The 15,511-nt window shown below is 43.8% G+C and overlaps 1 protein-coding gene across 1 annotated transcript in view; it reads left to right on the plus strand.

Annotated features, from left to right (window-relative positions):
* Positions 1-15,511, plus strand: part of LOC109921643 (suppressor of tumorigenicity 7 protein homolog) — a 167,845-nt gene that overhangs the window by 131,106 nt on the left and 21,228 nt on the right. The window contains exons 9-12 of the mRNA XM_048607903.1: positions 362-423; positions 1,666-1,738; positions 8,862-8,964; positions 9,363-9,513. Coding sequence (XP_048463860.1) covers positions 362-423; positions 1,666-1,738; positions 8,862-8,964; positions 9,363-9,513 — 389 coding nt within the window. The remainder of the gene's footprint in view (positions 1-361; positions 424-1,665; positions 1,739-8,861; positions 8,965-9,362; positions 9,514-15,511) is intronic.

Raw genomic sequence — 15,511 nt, forward strand, 5'->3', positions numbered from 1 at the left:
GACCTGTCCGTCCTCCCTGGACTGACCTATCTCCTCCCTACCTCCCCACCTACACTCACCTTTACTGGCTCCATCCCCACCTCTTTGACCTGTCTGTTTCCTCTCCACCTATCTTCTCCTCTATCCATCTTCTATCCACCTACCCCTCTCTCCCTGTTTATTTCAGAACCCCCTTCCCCTCCCCCATTTCTGATGAAGGGTGTAGGCCCGAAACGTCAGCCTTCCTGCTCCTATGATGCTGCTTGGCCTGCTGTGTTCATCCAGCTCTACACCTTATTATCTCCTTCTCATACGGCTCTGCTTCATAATGATTCTGACAGGCTGCGCACCCCTCCCAGTCTGCTTCACTCTAATCACACAGTTCCACAGTTAGGATAGCTTGTTTACACAACAGCAGAAGGAACTGCTTATTCCAGAACTCAGGTGGGTGACTTTTGCATATAGGCACAAGCAGTTCATATTTGGTGTAGGATTATAAATCATTACACTTGAAATTAGCAGTATATGGACTGCGGGGCTATAACTCACCTCCTCTATCTGAATTCATACTGCTCCAGTTCCTTTCACGTTATACACCAACCTGATTGAATGTGTATTACAATTGTTTCATTGTGCTTGGTCGAAATCCTCAAATTCCTACTTTACAGCATCTTGTGAGCACCATAACCAGGAGGCCTACAACGGTGCAAGAAGGCAGTACCTTCTAATGATAGTAAAGAATAAGCATTAATTTCTTCCTTGCTAGTATAATACATATTCTGAGAACAAATAAAACTAAAATCCTAGTCCGGGTCAAGTCTAAATTTGTAACAATTCTGAACATGTTTATAAATTTTCAACACCAGTAGACATACCAGAGTACTTGACTTCTTAAGTTCAAACTAACCAAATTTACATGGAAAAGTAGTTTTTATTTAATGAATTTCCTTGTATGAGCACAAATTGCATCATGTTGTACATTAATTTCTGAAGTTCAGGTGCAGTCTCTGAATGGTTAGTGAATGTCTTGTACTCATGGTACAGAACTGGGAAGATGTTTTCTCATGTGTATTCATGAAAAATCCTTTCATCATTCGTGAATATATTAAAAATGCAATTTAATCAACTTGCATTTTTTTTAATACTTTTAAGATTTCCAGAACTCTGTAAAGTAAAACAAACCAATATAAAACCTGGCACAGTCAAGCTAGTGTAAGGTAATCCAGGCGAAGAATAGATGGCAATATCTACAATCTTGTCTATAATGGATTATTTATTGGATTCTACCTACATGATGTGATGAGTTTTCGATCAGTTAAGAAGAACTTCTTTTTGTAATATAAATAACACAGTATGGGACTGGAGGAACACAGCAGGCCAGGCAGCATTAGAGGAACAGGAAAGCTGACGTTTCGGGTCGGGACCCTTCTTCAGAAATCTTACTATCTCTTACTATATCTGATTGAGTTATAAACCCACTGCAAAGCCAGTGTTCCTCCAGCTCCACACTGTGTTATCTCAAACTCCAGCATCGGCAGTTCTTACCATCTCTTCCTTTCATAATGCAGCCTTGGCAGATAAAGCATTTTGTGGGAAAGTCATTCAACTGTCAAGAGAAGTAAGTGCTTTGATTTTTGTGGTCTACTGAGATAGATTAATCATGATATCTTCTCTCTTTTGTGACAGATATTAGCTTACCAAAGTCAGCAACAATATGCTACACAGCAGCACTACTTAAAGCAAGAGCAGTCTCTGACAAGTAGGTATTCTCTACCTGATTAATATGAGTGTAATGCCAAGAATGACATTTCTGATCAAAAGAGACTGAAACAGATTAAAATTCTATAGTATAATATCCAGACATGTAGCGCAGTCGAAAATGTGTGCGAAGAGTAGCATTGGAGATCCAAAATGGCATCCATGGTGCATGTATTAACTTGTGGTGTAAGTCACTCTGGATGCCATATTGGCGAGAGTGTGTCCATCAGAAGAATGCAGAGTATGCAGATCATAATGTCAGACAGCATATAATTTGATATCATTTTGGAGATTGCTGCACAAGCTAAAGCAGTTTTTTGATTATTCACATCCGAACGGGATTTAGCAGTAGGAAAGACCTGACACCAGTGGCATTTATAGGTGTCATTGACTTCTCTCTGGTTGGTTGCTAATTGATGCCATTTTTGCTAGAATTAGAGAGGTTTTTGGTGCTTTTTGGAGTTGTTTAAAGTTACTAAAGCATGCATTGAATGGTGTGGTACATTGTAAAGGACTTGGTCCTGCCTTAAGACTTCTGTTCAAAGCATTTACTGATAGATGTTCCACTTCGATACATTGTCACTGGCAGAATGAACAGTGGGCACAAACAGCAGGAAAATCTGCTGGAAGCAGGAGGGTAAGATGGGCTCTCAACAATAGCCCACATCTGCCCAGGGTGTCAAGAGAGGAAATCTCGGACCTGAAACTCAGCAAGGAGTTATACAGAAGATGCCTGTGCTTCAGCAAGGCCATCCTTACTAAAATCTGACATCTGTTGCAGTCACAACTGCGATCTTAATAGAGGGCAAGAATTGCATTGCCAGTGTGGCTATGATTGTGAACTTGCACACATCAGGTCCTTGTAGACTTTTGCAGGAGGTATCAAAAAATTCTTGCAGTTTCTTACCCACATTTCAATACGGACATTGCTAAAGCTCTCTATTCAAAGAACAGCTGACTACATTTCATTGTCTCTTGCCAGGGAACAGCAGGTTTGAAGAACATGTGTCCTTCCCATGACAATGAATGTCAGCTCTGAGCTGGATCCAAACCGGAAGGGATTCCATTCACTGATTGACTAACAGATCTGCCACTGGCCTTGGTGCAGTTCAATGCTCATTATCCTGGCAGCTGTTGTAATGCTGTCATTCTGTGGCAGTCAGCTGCTCTATCAGCATTTGAGCCACCAGAACAGTGGATCACACAGCTGAGCACTCTGGAGCCTGGCTCTCACAGTGCACAGCAAGCATATGATGAAAGCCATGCTGCCACATTAAGTGCAACAGAGAAGAATCTTGGTCTGTTGAAATAGTTCCACTGCCTGCACTGCTCTGAAGGTATCCTGCAGTACTTAGAAGAGTGAGTGTCAAGATTCTTGGTGATCTGTTACTTGCTACACAAACCAGCCACAATGAGAGCACGGCCATTGATACCAGTTGTATGGTGAGCAGGTGGAGGAAGAAGAGAGGAAGCAACCCAGAGAACCCAGTTCTGACGCAGTGGTTCAGGAAGAACTTATTTAACTGCAATAGAAAGAAATGAATCCCCAATTCCCCATTCCATAGTCAATATCTTCAGTAGTTGGACAGCAATAGTCCCACATTTTGTCTTCCCTCTGTCACTAATCATAATCACTTAGCCACAAAGTAATAATAACAATAATGTCATTTTATTTAAGAAATACCTTTATAGCCCAAATGCTGAACTGCAGTGCAACCTACATTGATCAATTCATAGGCTAATTAATCAGGTTAAAACATAGAAATATGTACCAATCAAAATGGGAATGACGCAGAGTCTAGTCTCTCAAACGAAATAAATCAAACCTTAACTTTGAACAGCACAAACAAATTCATAAGTCAAAAACAGCCAATAATGTATATAAATGTCAACTAATCACATTCATGTATTCCCTTAGTGTCTTCTATGTGTCTGTTCTAGAGCTCCTATGCAGTGCAATCCCAGTGGTAACAGCATGGCTGGTTGCAGTATGTTGATGTCCTTGGTGAAGTTTGCAGACGGGCTGGGATATTATTGCAGCAGTCTGGACTGACTGGCTGGTGGGCAAAAGCAGGGTCACAGGCAGTCGTGAAGAAACGACTGCTGTTGTCCAGAGAATGGACCATGGGATTAGAACTTCAGCCCCTCCTCCCAGGTACCTCAGCAATCCTAGCAGTCTATTGAAAGACAAGTTACAGACAGACGTGATTCTCTCAAGCCCCTTTAAACACTGGTGTCTGTGGCCTTGTTGCTAAGAGAAAGAACACGTACAGAGAAAGCTGAGCTGACATCACTGAAATGTGCATTTCTACATCAACATCCACATGTTGGGTTGCCTCTGATTGTTCTGCATTGGAAACTTGAGAGGCTAGTCATCCCAGGCTGTGAGATAGCAAGAACTGCAGATACTTGAATCAGAGATAACACAGTGTGGAGCTGGAGGAACACAGCAGGCCAGGCAGCATCAGAGGAGCAGGAAAGTTGATGTTTCGGATCGGGACCCTTCTTCAGAAATGGGGAGGGGGAAGGGAGCTAGCTGGGAAATAAGTAGTGGGAGGAGGGGTGGGGCTGGGGAAGATGGGTGAGATGTTGATAGGTGAGTGCACGTTGGGAGTGGTGGGGATTGGTCAGTGAGGTGGGAAGGGCGGATAGGTGGGAGAGAAGATGGACAAGTTGTGTCAAGTCAAGGAGGCGGGGATGAGAGGGAGGGTTGAACATGGGACGAGGCCGGTGGTGGGAAATTTTAAAACTGGTGATTTCCATGTTTAGGCCATCGGGCTGTAGGCTTCCAAGGCGGAATATGAGGGGTTGTTATTCTAGTTTGCAGATGGTGTCATTGTGACACTGGAGGAGGCCCAGGATGGACATGTCACCCAGGGAGTGGGAGGGGCAGTTAAAATGGTTGGCGACTGGAAGGTGTTGTCATTTGTCGTGTACAGTCCGCAGATGCTCTATGAAACGGTCTCTGAGTCTACACTTGGTCTCACCGATGTAGAGGAGACCACATTCGGGAGCAGCAGATACAGTAGACCAAGTTGATGAATGTGGAGGTGAACCCCTGTCTAATGTGGAAAGTTTGTTTTGGGCCTTGAATGGAGTTGAAGGGGGGAGGTGTCAGTGTAGGGGTAGGTGTAGCACTTCCTGCGGTCGCAGGGAAAGGTGCTGGGGGTGGTGGGGTTAGTGGGGTGTGTGGAGCGAACGAGGGAATTTACGGAGAGAACGGTCCCTACAAATGGCAGGTAGGGGTGAGGAGCGAAATATCTCTTTAGTTGTGGGGTTGGATTGTAGGTGGTGGAAGTGACGGAGAATGATACGCTGGATGCAGAGGTTGGAGGGGTGATATGTGAGGACAAGGGGGATTCTGTCATTATTTTTGTTGGGAGGTGGGGTGTGAGGGCAGAAGTGCAGGAAATGCAAGAGATGCGTTTGAGGGCATGTTAGATCACCAGAGGGGGGATGTTACGGTCCTTGAAATAGGAGGACATCTGGGATGCTTGGGAGTGGAACGCCCCATCTTGGGAGCAGATGTGGCGGAGGCAGAGGAATTAGGAGTAGGGGATTGCATTCTTGCAGTAAGGTGGGTGAGAGGAGGTGTAGTCTAAGTAACAGTGGGAGTTGGTGGGCTTGAAATAGACATTAGTTTTGAGGCGGTCACCAGAGATGGAGATGGAGAGATCCAGGAAGGAGAGGGAGGTATCGGAGATGGTCCTAAAAGGATGCCAACCATGCATGATTTGGGACCTCTGGTGAGGCTTGCAGCCACTAAACAGCAGACTTAGCTGCACACTACAATCATGTTAGTGAACATACTACCTGCATCAGGAGCAACATGCGTTAATTCCACATCACAATCCCACATCTGGTTTCAAAATTAGGCACTGTTGACTCATTAGATTTTGAGTTTATGGTTTGTGGCATTATTTGAATTTGCGAATGAGATTGTATCCCTCATGTATCTATTATTTATTCTATACTTGAATCTATCCAATGGATTAACGATTGAAATGGTGACCTTCCCTCAAAATTGATGAAGACCACATAACCTCCTTTTGAAATAGAATAAAACAAGGAGTAGAGAGAAAAACCAAAGAAAAAAGCCATAGTTTATGGAAAGGAAAGGTAAATGAGCTGTTGAGCAGGCAACTGTTTGCTAACTGTACTCAAACTAAAAATCATCTGTGAGGACGAACGGTCAGTCATCCGCCCACCACCTCCACAGCCAGCAGCTCCAGAGGAGACAGCAGCACCCAGCCCTGCCGAGTCTTCACCATCCCCCCAGACCTACCCCTTACTGAGGACGAACGGTCAGTCCTCAGTAAAGGGCTCACCTTTGTCCCCTTCCACCCACAGATCAACGAATACCGCTCACGCTTGGACATAGAGCAGTTTTTCCGCCGCCTCCGCCTCCACGCTTACTTCTTTAACCGTGAACCTAACCCTCCCTCTACTGACCCCTTCTCCCGCTTCCAACACACCCCCTCCTCCTGGACACCACCCCAAGGCCTCCTACCCTCCCTCGACCTCTTCATCTCCAACTGCCGTCGAGACATCAATCGCCTCAACCTCTCCACCCCTCTCACCCACTCCAACCTCTCCCCCGCAGAACGTGCAGCCCTCCGCTCCCTCCACTCCAATCCCAACCTCACCATAAAACCCGCGGACAAGGGAGGTGCAGTTGTAGTATGGCGCACTGACCTCTACATCGCCGAGGCCGGACGCCAACTCTCCGACACCTCCTCCTACCGCCCCCTTGATCATGACCCCACCCCTGAGCACCAAACCATCATCTCGCAAACCATCCACAACCTCATCACCTCAGGTGACCTCCCACCCACGGCCTCCAACCTCATCGTTCCCCAACCTCGCACTGCCCGCTTCTATCTCCTTCCCAAAATCCACAAACCTGAATGCCCTGGTCGACCCATTGTCTCCGCCTGCTCCTGCCCCACCGAACTGATCTCCAACTATCTCGACTCCATTTTCTCCCCCTTGGTCCAGGAACTCCCTACCTATGTCCGTGACACCACCCACGCCCTCCACCTCCTCCAGAACTTCCAATTCCCCGGTCCCCAACACCTCATCTTTACCATGGACGTCCAGTCCCTCTACACCTGCATTCCCCATGCAGATGGCCTTAAGGCCCTCCGCTTCTTCCTGTCCCGCAGGCCCGACCAGTCCCCCTCCACTGACACCCTCATCCGCTTAGCCGAACTCATCCTCACACTCAACAACTTCTCTTTCAATTCCTCCCACTTCCTACAGACAAAGGGGGTAGCCATGGGTACCCGCATGGGCCCAAGCTACGCCTGCCTCTTTGTAGGTTACGTGGAACAATCCCTCTTCCGTACCTACACCGGCCCTAAACCCCACCTCTTCCTCCGTTACATTGATGACTGTATCGGCGCCGCCTCGTGCTCCCACGAGGAGCTCGAACAGTTCATACACTTCACTAACACCTTCCACCCCAACCTTAAATTTACCTGGACCGTCTCTAACACCTCTCTCCCCTTCCTGGACCTCTCTGTCTCCATATCGGGCAACCACCTCGAAACCGATATTCATTTCAAGCCCACCGACTCTCACAGCTACCTAGAATACTCCTCCTCCCACCCACCTTCCTGCAAAAATGCTATCCCCTATTCCCAATTCCTTCGCCTCCGCTGCATCTGCTCCCAGGATGAGGCATTCCACTCCCGTACATCTCAGTTGTCCTCGTTTTTCAAGGACCGTAACTTCCCCTCCTCGGTGGTCGAGAATGCCCTCAACCGTGTCTCCCACATCTCCCGCACCTCATCCCTCACACCCCGTCCACGCAATAAAAACCAAAAAAGAATCCCCCTCGTCCTCACGTACCACCCCACCAACCTCCGGATCCAACGCATCATCCTCCGACACTTCCGCCATCTGCAATCCGACCCCACCACCAAAGACATCTTTCCCTCCCCACCTTTATCTGCTTTCCGGAGGGACAACTCTCTCCGTGACTCCCTTGTCCGCTCCACACTCCCCTCCAGCTCCACCACACCTGGCACTTTTCCCTGCAACCGCAGGAAGTGCTACACCTGCCCCCATACCTCCTCCCTCACCCCCATCCCAGGCCCCAAGAAGACTTTCCACATCAAGCAGATGTTCACCTGCACATCTGCCAATGTGGTATACTGCATCCGCTGTACCCGGTGTGGCTTCCTCTACATCGGGGAAACCAAGCGGAGACTCGGGGACCGCTTTGCAGAACACCTACGCTCGGTTCGCAACAAACAACTGCACCTCCCAGTCGCAAACCATTTCAACTCCCCCTCCCATTCCTCAGACGACATGTCCATCCTGGGCCTCCTGCAGTGCCACAACGATGCCACCCGAAGGTTGCAGGAACAGCAACTCATATTCCGCTTGGGAACCCTGCAGCCCAATGGTATCAATGTGGATTTCACAAGTTTCAAAATCTCCCCTCCCCCCACCGCATACCAAAACCAGTCCAACTCGTCCCTGCCTCCCTAACCTGTTCTTCCTCCCACCTATCCCCTCCTCCCACCTCAAGCCGCACCTCCATCTCCTACCGACCAACCTCATCCCGCCCCCTTGACCTGTCCGTCCTCCCTGGACTGACCTATCCCCTTCCTAACTCCCTGCCTACACTCACCTTTCCTGGCCCCATCCCCGCCTCTTCGACCTGTTTGTTTCCTCTCCACCTATCCTCTCCTCTATCCCTCTTCTATCCGCCTCCCACTCTCTCCCTATTTATTTCAAAACCCCCTTCCCCTCCCCCTTTTCTGATGAAGGGTCTAGGCCCGAAACGTCAGCCTCTCTGCTCCTATGATGCTGCTTGGCCTGCTGTGTTCATCCAGCCCTGCACCTTGTTGTCTCGGATTCTCCAGCATCTGCAGTTCCTACTATCCCTGTTATCATTCTCTGTCAGGTTTAAAGTTTCTCTTGATACATTTTTAGACTTCTATGAGGTTTGAGTAATAACAGATGGTGCAATGAGATGTACAGTGTCCATGTCCTTGATTTACTAGGCTTCCAGGAGCCCTGCATGTCCCTTTGTTATGTTCATTGCTGGCTAACAGAGTCATGTGATCTCAGTAAGTAAATTGTGATGAATCGTTTTGTTGCTGTTGTTATAGATTCTCACCAGAGGCTGCCTCAAGGCGAGGGCTGAGTACTGCAGAAATGAATGCTGTAGAAGCAATACACAGGGCAGTAGAATTTAACCCACATGTACCCAAAGTGAGTGGTTGTTCTTCTTGCAATTCATTTGCAAGCCAATAGCTTTGTTTGGTTGTAATGATTAAATATAATGTTACCAGCAGATATAATTGGCTTTCAATCTCTTACAATGTGTCACTGGCGAAGGCATGAAAATCATTTCTAATTACAGGGAATTGGAAGGTATGAGGGAAATATCTGTGACTGACATGTATGTCTAAAATTAACAGTTAAATTAAATTAATTCTAAAATGGATATATTAATCAGCAATGCTGACAAATAGCAGATAGACTATTTAGTCAGTTATAAAACAACAATAATTTTGTGTGAAGCATGTTAAGTTTTTGAAAAAATAATCACTTGTATTTACAATCTATGGTCTTCCAATCATGTCCTTTTAAATTGTTATTTTTCTCAGTATTTATTAGAAATGAAAAGTTTAATACTTCCACCAGAACATATTCTGAAGAGAGGAGACAGTGAAGCAATAGCATATGCATTCTTCCATCTTCAACACTGGAAACGGGTAGAAGGAGCTCTCAACCTATTACATTGTACCTGGGAGGGAAGTAAGTGCCTTTTAGATATTAGTAAACTGAGTTATTTAATCCTTCTTCTTCATTTGAACTTCATTTGTTCTTTGATAACTTCCTTCCTGGTAATATTGCTGTAGTTGTTTCCACTGAACTGAAAATCAACACAATTCTGGAATCAACATTAATTGCGATGTTCCTATGAAATTGCATTCTCCAATTTTTCAACCTGTTCCTGTTGAGCAAAATAGATTGGAAATCAATTATCGCCTTGGAAAACATGCTCAGTGCTTTTCACCACTTTAGGACTTACTAAAGGACTTTACAGCAAATCCAATAACATTGAAACCATTGCTGTGACATGGGACCGCTGCAGTTAATTTGCTCACAGTAAGGTTCCGGAAATATCAACAAGATAGTGGCAGAGAATCATTTTTTAGCATCATTGATAGCCAGGTAGATATTAGCCAGGACACTGGGTGGGATTCTCCTGCTCAATATGGAATCTTTATATCCACCTCACAGGGCAGAAAGGGTCTCAATAAAAACCGAAAGAACTGCGGATGCTATAAATCAGGAACAAAAACAGAAGTTGCTGGAAAAGCTCAGCAGGTCTGGCAACATCAGTGAAGAAGAAATCAGAGTTAACGTTTTGGGTCCGGTGACCTTTCCCGAGTTCTGATTTCCAATCTACTTTTCTTCACAGATGCTGCCAGACCTGCTGAGCTTTTCCAACAACTTCTGTTTTTGTTCCGGAAGAGGTCTCAATTTGGCATCTCATGAAAGATAGCTCCTGGTCAATGTAGTGTCTCCTTGGTACTTAAGTCACTGGGGTTGGATTTGACCCACATCATCTTTTATTCACTTGCGGAACCATTGGCTGGCCAATGCTAACTGCTTGCACCTAGCTACCCTTGATCCAAGTGGCTTACTAAGCCAATTCAGAGGGTAGTTGAGAGCCAAGCACATTGCTACAGGTCTGGAGTCACATTTAGGCCAGACCTGGTGAGGATGGCAGATTTCCCTCCCTGAAGGGCATAGTAAGCCAGATGGGATTTTCCAACAACTGGCAATAGTTTCAACATCATCAGTAGATTCTTAGTTCCAGATTTTTTTAATTATTGAATTCAAATTCCACCTTCTGCCATGGCAGAATTCAAACCTGAGTCCCTAGCACATTAACTGAGTTTTTGAATTAATAGTTTAACGATAATACCACTAGGTCATTGCCTCCCCTTTATGATTCAAGGGTGACAGTGCTACTAAGAGTGATCTACAAAGTATTACACTGTGATGTTTGCACAGTATTATTTCTTACTGTCTATATCTCAGCTTGTAGGATTAAATTTCAGATGTTAACTTAAAGTTGCCTAGGTTTTTGCTCCCTTAGAGATGAAATTGTTCTTAACAACAGTGTGCAAGAATTAAGATTTCTCTTTTTTTCCACTTTTTTTCCTATTTTGCTCAAAGTACTCACAGGAGCCTACAACTTTTCATTCTTCTAGAATCTTGTATTATAGAGCTTAAAGAAATACAACTGACTGACCATTTGAAAAACACGATCAAAATTGCTGCTCAGTTTGCAATGAACATGAACAGGGATCGGTACTGGATCCACTTTCGTTTGTCATTTATATAAATGATTTAGATGAGAATATAGAAGGCATGGTTAGTAAGTTTGCGGATGACACCAAAATTGGTGGCATGGTGAACAGTGAAGAAGATTATCTAAGAGTACAAAGAGATCTTGATAAATTAGGTCAATGGGCTGAGGAGTGGCAGATGGAGCTTAATTTGGATAAATGTGAGGTATTGCATTTTTACAAATCCAATAAGAGCACAACATATACAATTAAAAGTATGGCCTTGGGTAGTGTCGTAGAACAAAGACCAAGGGGTTCAGGTACATAATTCTTTGAAGTTTGTGTCACAGTAAACAGGGTGGTTAAGAAGGCGTTTAGCACACTTGCCTTCATTGCTCAGACCTTTGAGTATAGAAGTTGGGACATCATGTTAAGGTTGTACAGGATGTTGGTGAGGCCTCTTCTGGAGTACTGTGTCCAGTTCTGATCACTCTGTAGGAAGGACATTATTAAATTGGAGAGGCTTCAGAAAAGATTTACCAGGATGCTGCTAAGAATAGAGGGTATGAGTTATAAGGAGAGGCTGGATAGGCGAGGACTTCCTTCACTGGAGCGTAGAAGGTTGAGGGTTGACCTTATAGTGGTTTATAAAATCATGAGGGGTATAGGAAGGTAAATGACAGATGTCTTTTCCATAGGGTGGGGGATTTCAAGACGTGGGGGCATATTTTTAACATGAGAGGAGAAAGATTTTAAAAAGGACATGTGGGGCAATTATTTTACACAAGGTGGTTTGTGTGTGGAATGAACTTCCAGAGAAAGTGTTGGATGCGGGTATAGTTACATTTAAAAGACATTTCGATAAGTACATGAATAAGAAATATTTGGAGGGATATGGGCCAAGCGCATGGCCGGTGGGATTAATTTAGTTTATGGTTATGGTTGGCACGGACTGGTTGGACCGCAGAGTCTGATTCCATGCTGTATGACTCTATGACTCTAGCCAACATAAATGATATATTCGTGCTCATCGCATATGAATTGCACGGTTTCTGCTAGAACTGGATGGAGAAGATACAGCATAAAAGAAGATTTACAGATCAGAGTTTGCAGATTATAGTAGACAGTTGGCAAGCATTGAAATGTTCTCTACAGAGTAGAGGAATCATCTATTTGGTTCTTCACATGAGATCCTTTATGTCATTACCTATAAGAAACATTATGGAATAATGTCCAGAAGAAGATGTCAGACTTGAAGAGAAGTGCCAAGGTGAGAAATTAGAATGAAGATGAATAAATCCAGCAACTGACAAAAATCAAAGTTAAAAATATGCCACAAATTTGCTTTGCTGCTATAGTATGTAAACCCCAAAGGAAATTTGCAATTTGCAAATGCACTGAAAAGAGAAACAATGAGCATGGTTGAAAAAGAATGTGGAATGATGCATCAGGGAAAGATTGAAATAGATTAGATTTCACATGTACCACTCCCTGATATAGTGCACTCAAACATTCTCACACACCTTTTGTAGATAAGACACTTTATATTCAGGTGGCAAAAGCCTTAACAACTCAAAGTTTCCACCCCTTTGAGAATGCTATCATTAACCAGGAAGGTGTGTGTATATATATCATGCATGAAGTACAATTTGGAGGAGACACATGTTTCTGAGTAGAAATGTAATATCACCACCAACTCTTTCAGGCCTCTTTGTGATTCCAGTCTCAGGGAGCAGGTATGAAATAGTCAAAAGCATGAATGTGTGCAACAGTCACTTGCCTCCTCATACAATGTGTCTGAAATTGCTTCATTATGCCTTTTTTAACCACTTGCATATTATGAAGAAGCAGATTGTTCTGCTTGCTGCCTTTTGCAATATGCAGCGTCGGTGCCCATGATGGAATGGAATATGGTGATAAACACAATTTTAGTATCTCTCAGGAATGTCCTCACTAATGCCGTCAAGACTTAGAGGGCTCTAAACCATGACTTGGTAATAATCTGCTGAGAGATTCAGAGAATTTAGTGCTCCAAGGACTCAACTTCCAATCTAAATTAGCAGCACAAAGGGATGCATTTAGTTTTCAAATTGCTCACAGTTTGTTGTTTGCTCCTTTCAGACAAGGGACAGGAAAAATCCATGAAAGCATATTGTATCTCAATCATTTTCTAAACAGGTAACCCCTGTTAATAATTAAATATCTTAATCATATAGTTCAGGGCTGTTGTGGTGTTCTGGTAGAGTCCCTACCTCTGAGCCAGGAGGCTTAAGTTCAAGTCCCACCTAGTCTAGAGGTGTGTGATGTCATCTCTGGAAAGGTTGATTTAAAAGTATCTTGAGCACCTTGTTGATATTAAGATGGGTCATGTAGTACAGTGATAGTGTCCCTTGTTCTGGACCAGACAGTCCAGTCCAAGTCCAGAGACATATCTGGACAGGTTGATTTTCTTCTGATTAAAAAGGTGAGAAATCTGGAAAACTGAGTGTTTGTTGGGAAGGAGGCAAATAATTGTCATTTTGTTTTGTAAGCGATAGGTGCCTCATTCCCTACCTTTTCATCTGGCGGTCTGATGTCTTACGTGGTCACAGAGAATGATTGATTGTTTAAAGGTGAAGATTGGAAGCTAAAGAGTTTGTGTCAGATAGAAGTTGTAATCTGAGTTAATTTTCTGAAGAACAGTTGTCAGGGTATGTGTACAGTGTAAGTTGTCAGGGTATGTTGACCCTCTGATACTCCCGGAAACCGAACCTTATGACGAGAAAATGAAGTAGATAGGTGGACATGGGGGTTTTGCCCTTACCAGAGGGAAAGCAAGGCATTGGCGTTGATGCTCTCTAACAAAAGTAAAATCAGAAGCTAAGCATTTTGTGACCTGGATGTCCATCAGCTGGATACTGATGAAGGTTTGAATCTACTATTAAGCCAAATGGATGAAATTTACAAGAAGAATTGTCTAATGGGTGCTTACAGGATGTAGTAAGATTTGGATAGATTTTGAAAGAGAGTCATTCCTTATAGGAATATAATACTTTAACAGACTGTATAAAAGATTGCAGAAATTCAATTTGGGGATTTCCTATTCAATACTTGTGTTTAAGTTGCTGGAGTGTGCTAATATATCACATGTGAATAGGCTTCAGGTCTTAATGGACATTTGATTCTCTGAAAAAGACACCCAGTTGGATCAAATATCTGCTGCTTTTAACTTTGCAACAACTTTGATGGCATAAACAGGACATTTTGTGATGTTACAAAGGATGGAAGACTTGATGATTGTGGCTCTCAAGATCATTCAGATAATGGCGAGCAGGTGTCAGTGCAACAGACAAGCTACAAACAGATGAATGAGGATGAAGGCTCTGTTAGCATTGCTTAGTTTCACAGCAAAAACAGTATTAGGGTAGCAATAATATAGACAAATGAGCCCCAGAAATGCCTGAGGAACTGTAAGCAGGTGCTTCAGAAGTGACACAAAATGTCATAAATGATAAACTACCCAAAGTGGAACAGTGGAGTTTTGATGCAATGCATAATGCACAGAATTCAGAAGTCAAGGAAGATGTTAAGGATCAATCTGAAGGAATTGCACTGATAACAAGAGGCTTGAGTCTGCTAATGAGTGTATTTGTCAATGATTCATTAATTGTGCCATGTTAGATAGTGTTTGCATCTTGACAGTGTATGGAAATAAATCTATTAAAATGTTACTTCGAGTCATTCAGTAACAAAGATCGAAGTAACATTTTAGAGTACAAAAATTTGATTTGTTTCAGGGTTACAGATTACAACACATAGATGTCACTAAAAACAGCGATGATTCTATGCAAAATAGCTGAATTAAGCCACTTTGTTAGTATTGATTTAGTTGGAGACCCTTGAGATACCCTTTATGCATAGCAAACCTTCCATGAAAAAGCTCAAACAAAATTAGATGGGGACTATGCAAAATATGAAATATCAACAATTGTTCCGGGAATGTCTGCAGTTTATCTAATAACTTAGATAATTGCATCATTTTAAAAATACTGACATTTCTAATCAAAAAGTTCAAAAAATGTTAATGACATTGAGTGATAAGAACTAAAAATAAAAAAGCAAAACGTCTTAAAAGTCATGCCAATAATTTGATCACCCTTCTTGTCAATGATTTTGGGGGGGCACAGTAGCTCAGTGGTTAGCACTGCTGCCTCACAGCACCAGGGACTGGGTTCAATTCCACCCGCAGGTGACTGTGTGGAGTTTGCACATTCTCTCCGTGTCTGCATGGGTTTCCTCCGGGTGCTCTGGTTTGCTCCCACAGTCCAAAGATGTGCAGGTTAGGTGGATTGGCCATGCTAACTTGCCTATAGTGTCCAGGGGTCTGTGAGTTAGGTGGATTAGACATGGGATATGCAGGGTTACAGGGAAAGGGCAGGGGTATGGGTCTGGGTGGGATGCTCTTTGCAGGG

This window comes from Rhincodon typus, chromosome 18, assembly GCF_021869965.1.
Source record: "Rhincodon typus isolate 14 chromosome 18, sRhiTyp1.1, whole genome shotgun sequence".
NCBI classification, from domain to species: Eukaryota; Metazoa; Chordata; class Chondrichthyes; order Orectolobiformes; family Rhincodontidae; genus Rhincodon; species Rhincodon typus.